Here is a 10,000-nt window from a genome sequence, read left to right on the forward strand (position 1 = left end):
GCGAGCCGTGCGTACCAATGTGACTCTCGGTTAATCACTACAAATTTGCAGCCCAGCTCAACTGGAATATTCTCTCAATGATATAATAATGTGGTTTTATTCTTCCACTACCATATTCGGTAAAGAGAACGAGCAAAATATGAGACCAGTCATAGTTTCTGGCTACTCCGGTTTGGAATTGAAAGTAACTTAACAAAGTTACCGTTCAAAGACCCATATGAGACGGTAATACAATGTAGTGTTCCGGTTTGAGAGATTATCACATATAGTAACTACAGCACGTACAGGGGTACAGGTAAAAGTACCCAAATTTCGCCTTGTGGGTGAGTTTAACTTCGTTCAATAGGCCACTTCGAAAAATACCATAATACTCTTCGTTTTCTCCCCAAATTTTGCATATGGAATGTTTCCAGATCCTCTTGGGACTTACAATGGTCCCAAGAGAAAACCAAAACATTGCTTATTCAAAACTTGGAGGGACAAACAAAAAGTATTATAGTATTTCCCGAAGTGGCCTATAAAAAAGAACCGCTTCACTTCCAGCTGAACTTCGAGCAAAAGATTGGGCGGAGTTCGTCATAATGTCAAGTGATGTGAAATCTTTCTAAACCTAAGCAAGGGAAGTCGGATCTCGGTTGTCGACTCTAGGATGAGGGATCTCGGATGTTGGATCGCGGGTCTCGGATGGCACTTGCAAACTTCCGTAGATCTCATAGATTTTCGTGTTGAAATAAAAATCGTATCGTCATGACAGACGATGTCATCTCAGCCTTTTGATTGGTCGGATGATTTTTTTTTCAATAGTGAAAAATTATCTTCCTTGCGTTTTATCCAGCAAGTCCGAGTTGAATCTCTTTTTTACCGACACGAAACTTAGTTTGGGAAAAATATTTTGCAATCTCTCATTGTGGCAATTGATGAGCAACCGCTTCCTTGCTCGGAAATCCAGGATCTCTAGCGATAACTATTCACCAAGACTCGGAGTTTCTCCTTAGGTGTACACTTACATTTCTTGAAAAAGACCCGAGGAAGTAATCTCTCTAGCAATGCTAAAAAATAATTATTGTTTTATTGAAACCAGATGCGAATGAATGCAAAGAGGGGACTCATTCATGCCACGTGAATTCCACATGTACGAACTCTCCTGGATCCTATTGGTGCCAGTGCGCCGTCGGAATGAAAGGAGATGGTCGCAAAGCTTGCAAAGGTATTTAAATCAATTAGTATGTTAAGAACGCCAGCATAATACGTTTTGTCATCTATAATAGAAGTTAATATTCTTGGGACATTTCGCGACATGTAGATCAATCTATGCACCTGATCTATGTCACTTCCCTTCCATCTCCCCCCAAACAAAGTTGAAATTTCTACGCTGTACTTCACAAATTACCTGAATAACTGTTTGATTTTAACAAGATTGTAGGAGGGGAAGGGGGACAGAGAACAGTGGTGTTCTCGTGTCGTTTTTGTTTATTTTTCCAAAGGAACTTGTGTCCCCCATTGTAGACTACCCTTTTCAGTTTACTTAAAGACCTTTTCTACCTATCCATGGCCAGTCGAGAGAATCTTCGTCGATGTAATCGAGGTACCATCGAACGAAGTTCAACGTAATAAGGCGAGATATCGTAATCGCAAAAAAACTTTGTTATACCGCAAATCTTTTACGTTGTCCGTTGTTCGTTTCCTTGCTGTTTTCCGTTATTGAGGATTACATATTTAAAAAGTCTTGATAGAAATTATTACTCTCAGTTTGGAAATAATGGCCCAAAATCTGCTTTAATAGCAGTTGTTCCTCAACATCTTATCCCACATCTCGTCGTGTACTTAAAAATGTCTATGCTTTTGAACAGAAAACCGGAGAAATACCATAATAAAACTGATTAAAAAGACAAACGCAACTAGATTCATTTTGACAACGTTTCGACATCGTCCGATGTCATCGTCAGGCAATGAATTTTAATCGGATGAAGCATAACTTATAGTACAAGAACAATAGAACAATATATACAATAGTACGCTAACAATAAATGTGAAATCTAAGTAAATAGTTTTGCCCTGACAGAGTCTGACTGCACATTAAGTGATGGTTTTAATTCTTTGATGTAGTTCTATTGTTCTTGTACTATAAGTTATGCTTCATCCGATTAAAATTCATTGCCTGACGATGACATCGGACGATGTCGAAACGTTGTCAAAATGAATCTAGTTGCGTTTGTCTTTTTAATCAAAATACCATAATAATGAAAATAATATTTATCAAGTGTATTTAGCGCTTGGCCACTAAACTCAAATTAACGACATCCCTGCTCCCCGATCATACTTTGACATATTACTGTAAAGGACTTTTTCACTGAGAGGTCATTGACGGCTTAAAGAAGTCACAAATCAAATCTAAATACCCTTATCATGCTTCCAAGTCGCCTAAGTTTCTTGATTCTTAAGCAGATACTATTCACCATTTTTCAGGGCTGCAGTGCAAATTAATTTTTGTTGTAAGAGTTCACAATACGCTTCGCTTCTTGCTTGTATGTGTACATTCAAAGGCACAACTCCTCCAATAACGTGTCATGTAAAGCGGGTTATATCATCATGTTAATGTTGGTGTTGGAAGCAAGACAGTCACATAGTTTTTGATGATCCTTCCTGGTCGAAATCGTGTTTCTGTTAAGTTTGAATTGTTTATTTCAGATCATCAAAAGTGGGGTGCCTGTGAACTGGCTTGATAGCTAAGTGCACTTCCACTATACGTGCCGTGCACATGATCAGTAACCTTGTTTTTCCACAAAAGAAAACGTTTGCATAATAATAGAGTTCAATTCCCGTAGGATAAGTTGGGTTCACCAACATGGCCGCTGTGACGTCACGGGAGAACACTCCATAAACAAAGCATTTACATGTACTTGTGTTTTTATTATTAATAGCGTTAGATCCATGCACCGAAGACAAGAAATGTAAACAGAAGCACCAAACCTGCAAGGAAATAAAGAGCAGTTTTTTGTGTGATTGTGTGGATGGGTTTATAAGCAAGAGTGATCACTGCAAAGGTAAACTGACATTCAAGCTAAAAAATGGCGAGAAACACTTTATTGATTTTTACGTAAAAATGTTTCCCCAAATGAAGAGCACGTTGGTTATAGCACCTCTGTTTAATTGCACATTGAGAGCTCAGAATTGCAAAGCACAGATACGTCGCAGTATTATGAATTGAACCCACTTCGGACGCGCCTTGAAAAGGGGGGAAAGGGGACTAACAACGAAGTGCGCTACAATTCAAACGGAATAAAACTGGCAACTGTTCATTTGCAAAAGATCAAAAGAACAGAACCCCTTTTTTCAAAAAGTGGCCTGTATTTTCTTTCGTTTCTAACTACAAAAAATAAAAATTGCTCCCCTAAACCACTACTTTCTGTTCCTTTGTTCTTGCACAATTTGAAACGAACCAATTAAACAGGGGCAGGTTCTTTGGGAAAGGATATTAAAAGCCAGAACACCGAAAGGAAACAATTATGAGATAAAACAATAAACAATCGAAAATTTTGATTCTTAAAGCCCGTGCAAACGGGCTCACCATTTGCTTCAACATCCGTTCGATTCATCTCTTGTTGAGCAGCGATGCTGAAACAGTTTGCCCACTCTCCCCCCTCCCCCCCCCCCTTCCCCCTTCCTCCTCCCCCTTTCCCTCAACCGTGTTAAAACATGTTGAATCGATGATGAATGAGTTTAAAACGTTTAAACGTCGCTTCAACAACCATTCAACATTTCTTTTGTTTTGGCGAATGTTGAATGAAGGTTGAAGCCGTTTGCCGCCGTCTTTTAACATTGAATTGTTAGGTATGCGCGCGCACAGTAATTGGTCTCTCGATGACGTATCCATGTCTATAAATACATGAACAACCAAGGCTGCAGCCTGGTATTGAATACCAGGTCTCTCTTGAGGCTTTGTAGAATCAAATGTTGATGATGTGTTGAAATTAAACCGTTTGCCCACCCCAGCAATCAACATCGTTCAACATCGATCAACATCGTTCAACGTCGTTCAACATCGTTCAACATCGTTCAACGTCGTTCAACATCGTTCAACATCGATCAACAAAATCGAACGCATGATGAAGCAATGTTGAGGCCGTTTGCTCTGGCCTTTACTCAGTCATTACGGGTGAGATTTAACAGCATCAATTCTGCTTCACGAAAGTTTTTTTTTTTCTTTTATTTGTTGCAGATAAGAATGAATGTGAGTTGGATGATACCCTTTGTGGTTCCAACTCCGATTGCATCAACACTGAGGGATCTTACCACTGCAAGTGCCAACCAGGCTATCAGGAAATCAATGGTGATGCGACAAACTGTACTGGTAAGGTTTGCTAAAGTTGATGAGATGGTCCGAACTTTTCTAGGAATGGTTAGAGCCAACTACAGACTGAATCATTGACCAATTTTTGGGTAACTCCATTTGTTAGGATGAACACATTATCCACTAAAAGTATATAGTTTATTGGTGAATATGCAACGGCGGATCCTGGAATTTCTGAAAGGAGGGCTGTAAACCTTAGTGACTTTCAACGCCATGGGTTTTGGAGGCGAGTACCACTGGCGTGAGCTCTTAACGGGGTCCGGGGTCATACCTCCCCCCTCCCACCCCCCCGACCCGAAATTTGCTTCCGATTTTCCCCACTAAAACGCCATTCCCAGTATTCCTGAGATTTGAAAAGTGTTGTGAATGCAATGAAATAGAGCCTGGAGTTTACTTCATTTCTCAGCCAGAAAGCTAAAGTAATATGCATGATAAAAAGGCACGGCAGTCATTTCTCAGCCAGAAAGCTAAAGTAATATGCATGATAAAAAGGCACGGCAGTATCAACAATAGCTATTTGTCGTTTCTCTACATACCTCTTTAATCAAACCGCAATGTAGTCTGAAAGAAAGAATGTTGCCGTTGCCTTTGTCGTTGCTTAATTACGTTTCCTAATACCCGATCCTTTTCAGCAGTCGAGAAATGTACAGTATCTTTTCATAACTTGGCAAACAGTCAATCGGTGGAAGTGGAGCAACTACGTAAAAGACGATTTTATTCTATTATTTTGATGAAGAATCAAACAAAATAATAAGAAAAAAAATGCTTCGCAGGAGGTCGGAGGGGTGGTTACAACCCCTTCAACCCCTCCCCTGGATCCGTCTATGATATGGTGCTATTCAGCTTTCCAACAAAGCTAACTGTCACTGGAAGTTGATCCACAGTTTAGACACAGACTGTGCACTATCATACCGTTATTTAGAGCATTAAATGTTATAATTGATCTAGTCTATTACTGATTTTCGTGCTATTATTTTTGTGTATAACTTCATTGCGCATGCACCTGTTCTTTCAGATTTAAATAGGAACAACGTACTCCTCAAAGCTCAAAATCGCAAAAGAAAGAAAATTCGACGCAACACGCGTTATTAGATATTGTGAATGACATAGAAACTAACGATCAGTCGACGATTCCTCTCATGCGGGGTTTTGAAAGACCTTAAAAAGGCTTTTGATACCAGCTGTAGGTCATAACATTTTGTTTAATAAGTTCAACCATTACGGCTTTTCAGGGATAATTTATGACTGGTTCTCCTCATATTTAAAAAATCACAAGCAATCAACACAGATAGGCCAACATATATCTTAGCAAAGCCAAGATCACTGTGGTGTTCCACTAGGGTCCGTTCTTGGCCAATTGCTTTTCTTGTTAATGTCAGTGATATCCACAAAAACTCAGATAAGCTGAGGTTTTATCTTTTTGCTGATGGCACCAACATCCTCTATGCAGAAAAAAATGCAAAGGTCCTCGAAAAAAACAGGAAATATGGAATTACGTAAACTATACATCTGGTTAATGGTCATTTTTATGATCATTATTGCTGCAGATATAGATGAATGCGCGACAGGAGAGCCGTGCGGTGATGTGGCAACGTGTAAAAACACAATAGGATCTTACCAGTGTATTTGTTTCACTAAAGGCTTCGAATTCCATGACGACGAAAAAAGAAAGGGATGTTTTGGTAAGACACTTGTAGATTGGACGGGAAACAGGGTGATATGTAAGGATTCTACTCAAAACGAGAGCTTAGACAGGACGAAATGTTAAGAATCCGGACAATGAAATATTACCTAATTATGCGACATCGTTGAGGCAACACAATGACTTGCAAGTCATTTTCTTCAGATACAAATATTTATTCATAAGAAATGAATTATTCCATCGCGCTCCCTAGATATTAACAATTCTCATGTCTCAGGCTAGTTAGGACATAATTCGCAAAACAGAAATCTGCAAAACATCGGGCTCAGTTTGCGTTTTACTAATGATCAAAGGAACCTGATTGCTTGTAGCTCATTAACTGCCTGTTAGCTATAGATTCAGATTGAAAAACTTCTCTGGAAGGACAAGAGTCATAATAAGGGAACTCTAATTCTCTTATGCCTTTTGCTTGCCGTTTGTCGTTTTGCGGAAATGCGACCTTAAACCTCTCTGTTGTCTTGACATTACATTTGGATTTGTCCCGAAGTAGAAGCAAAAAAGCGCGCCATAACTTACAGTAAAACGAGGTTAGTCATAGTCGCTAACCCGTTCTGGCGTTTTACACTGAATCGATATTACTTCTGTTTTCATAAAGATATCGACGAATGCAAAAGTCCCGACATGTGCGGTCCTGATGAAAAATGCATAAACCAACCTGCAACTTACAAATGTTCCTGTAAAGATGGATTTGAATCTGAGGATGAAGATAAACTAGACTGCACTGGTAAGCACCGTAGACATTCACACAATTTGCTAAACTATAAACTTCTCAACGCATTCGTGTCAACGCTAAGTTGTTGAAGAATATTTCTAAGTAAAATAATTTATTGTAACGCTTTGAAACAGGTTAAATTAAATGGCGTAAATCACGCGACATCGTTGTCACTGATTGGCCCGCTCAATCTTGTTGAACGTTTATCTCATTTTTCGATGTTACAGTTGCTTCTCACAACAAACATATATGAGCGTTTTATCGACATCGGCAACCCTATCATGTACCTGACACCGAGGAAATACGCTTTTGTGACGTCAAAGAAACTGGTTTTCTTGAACTGTACCGCTGACCAGCAAACTACTATATCGCGCCCCAAAAACGTATTTCCGCGGTGTCTCAGGTACCTCATTATCATCTTGGTTCAACAGTGTCTCTTCTAGCTTTTCGTTCCTCTTTGGTAACCCAGAGATAGAAACACCCTGGTTCTAGTCACGCATGCCTCAAATTAAGAGATATGGCAAACAAAAGACTGTAGGGCGGGATTGTTCCCGGTATCTTCAGTAACATACTATGCTTACTCGTCGGGAGAAAGAGAGAAGCCTTGAAAACAGGTTATAATCCACACCATTGACGTCGAGTAAAGCATTTATGGCGGTCTTCAGTCGCCAAACTGTGAACGGCAATTTCATGTTTGTTTTAGTTTTGCATTGGGCATACCGAAAGCAAAAAGGCCAATAAATTGTTCCTTCCGGCTGCTAATTACCTTGGATTCAATTTACGTCCCTCCTCTACGTTTACAGTATATTTTTTATAATATTTTCAAAATTTAAAGGAAAATAACCATGCTGCTCTCTCTCTAGCCCAAGGGCACGCTTAGCTCCTGATATTGCACAAGCAGCCCGCGGGCTGGTGAAAAAATATCACTGATAAACATGTGCTGTGGAAACTCTGCGGTCTACTTTTAACGAAGCTAATTTCTGTTGTATCGTCATTGTGTTTTAGATATTGACGAATGTTTTGCCTACACATATGACTGTGATTCTAACGCCTTCTGTGAAAACAGCGTTGGCTCGTATGTATGCAACTGCAAAGACGGATACAAGAAGAATTCCCAGGGATATTGTGAAGGTGACCATAATATTTGTTACACCTTTAAGTACACCCTAGTTTTCAAGGACTTTTATGTTCCCATTCCTTCTTTTGTGGGGAAGCGAAAGATTCCGGGAAAGAAGCCAAGGGGTCACATGATCTAAAACTAAATGAATCTAATCTGATACCTTTACTTTGACAACTGAGAATGGAAACTGGTCCTGTTATTCTCGACTTAGGGAGATCAATTATAGGTACCTTCTCACAAGATCTCATAATCAGACGCTTATATCAAATTCACATAGAGCAGAAATCTAAGCCCCAAAAGTGGTGGTATTGCCTTGAGGAAATCCTCACAGGATGTTAGCGGTAAATTAAAAATCCTTTTTCAGGTTGAATCCGTTTTTACCTAAGTTAAATTTAATTTAGGTTGAATATGAATTTACATGAATTGAAGAAACGTTTTTGGAGCTCAAATTAAGCCCAGAAAAAAAGTGAAGGTCACGTTAGTATTAGTTATAGGTTTATTACACATCAATATTATTATAAACTTGATATACAAAAGAAAAATAATGAAATGAACTGTGCTGGGTTGAGCATGTTCGTCGTTGTAGTGTAGTGGTGAAGACACAAGACTATTGACCTGGCCCGGGTTGCTCTAAGCACGGTGAGCGCTAACCAGCGTTGAGTACCACGGAAACCTATAGGTTTTGATACCTCTTAACCAATGGTTAGCGCTAACCCGGCCGCTGGAGGGTCCGAGTTCGAGAACGGTTAAGTGCATAGTACAGTTCGTTGTTTCCTTACTATGTCGTAATGTTGAGACTGAATGGATAAGTGTATGAATAACCAAACCGATAAGATAATACGAAACATTAAGATGTGTTGAGATGAGTTAGACAGAGGTGAAAGGAAGATAAAGGTGTCTTCGTTCCCTTTTTGGGGTGTGATACTGCATATTCACCATATGTAAAATGTGGATCACCAATTTAACTTAGGTAAAAAAGGGTTCAACCTGAGACCGGACTTTACCTGTAACATTAAAGTAAAGTTCGAGTATGGTCACAATCTCTTTTTCCCAGAGCACACGTCGCCTTTGTCCAGCGGAGCAGGTAACGAGTAACCAGGGTTCTGGGAACTAGATTGTAAGACCAGGAGTATCACTTTTAGCATTGGCTTTAGACATGTTAATTTTTTTAGGACACGGACTGAAAACCAAATCTCAGAGCCTTCGATTTTTTTGGTATGCTCAAAAGCAGTGGGGAAGAAAATATTCCAAATCCTATTCATTTTGAATCAGTAGGTCATCGGAAATTTCCAGGATCCCTTTCCTTTGTTTTGGAGAAATGAGAGACCCTGAGAAAAATGTTAACAGGTCAATGATTTTGAAAATAATAAATAAATGCCAGGCCTGCATTTCCTTTGGCAATTGCAAATGGGAAATGTCTTCGTCTTCTCGGATAGGGCGGAACAAAATTGTAGATCCCATCACACAAATAAGTTTGGCATTCTTGTCTTTATTTGCGGTTGACATATCACTGTTGAACGGATCCCTACTTCGAATCAGGTTAATTCTTAGTACAATCTAAAGAGAGATGTTTGAGACATTTTATTGATTAAACAGGTAGCAAAGAGATCTCTTTAAGCTACAAATTCACACAATGCATGTGATTGTTGTTAGCTGGGGAGAGTTTAAATGTCAGATTGCAAGAACAGAATTAATGTTGCAAAATTTTAATTTGCAGAACAGTGTTCCGAAGATTGCCCAGAAAACTCAGAGTGTAGAAATGGAAAATGTCACTGTTTGCCTGGCTACGCCTTCGGACCTTACAGGGAATGTTACGCAGGTAGGCTCTTGACATGCTTAATGAATCAAAAAGCGAGCTGGCCAACGAAGAACCCAAATGATGAGGTCTTTCACAATTAAGTGGGATCGTTTGCTCCTCACTGCTCATTCACGTATCTTCTTCAATTTGTCATTAATTTGTCAAAAGTAAACGGCTAACAATATTTCTGTAACTATTTTGTTTTAAACAGAGGAGGACTTCTTCGTCGCCACTGGATCAGGAAAATCTGTCTACCTTCCCACAACCCCTTTCGTGATTGGACAGCTTCTTTACTTAGCTTGCACCGTTCGAATCAA

General features: G+C 39.4%; 1 protein-coding gene across 1 annotated transcript in view; it reads left to right on the forward strand.

Moving 5' to 3' along the window:
* Window positions 1-10,000, forward strand: part of LOC137997746 (uncharacterized) — a 55,683-nt gene that overhangs the window by 45,450 nt on the left and 233 nt on the right. The window contains exons 23-30 of the mRNA XM_068843948.1: window positions 1,082-1,207; window positions 2,922-3,044; window positions 4,220-4,351; window positions 5,899-6,033; window positions 6,649-6,777; window positions 7,771-7,896; window positions 9,603-9,704; window positions 9,895-10,000. The exon at window positions 9,895-10,000 is cut by the window's right edge and continues 233 nt beyond it. Of these exons, the coding sequence (XP_068700049.1) occupies window positions 1,082-1,207; window positions 2,922-3,044; window positions 4,220-4,351; window positions 5,899-6,033; window positions 6,649-6,777; window positions 7,771-7,896; window positions 9,603-9,704; window positions 9,895-10,000 (979 nt within the window). The remainder of the gene's footprint in view (window positions 1-1,081; window positions 1,208-2,921; window positions 3,045-4,219; window positions 4,352-5,898; window positions 6,034-6,648; window positions 6,778-7,770; window positions 7,897-9,602; window positions 9,705-9,894) is intronic.

This window comes from Montipora foliosa, chromosome 3, assembly GCF_036669935.1.
Source record: "Montipora foliosa isolate CH-2021 chromosome 3, ASM3666993v2, whole genome shotgun sequence".
Taxonomy (NCBI): Eukaryota; Metazoa; Cnidaria; class Anthozoa; order Scleractinia; family Acroporidae; genus Montipora; species Montipora foliosa.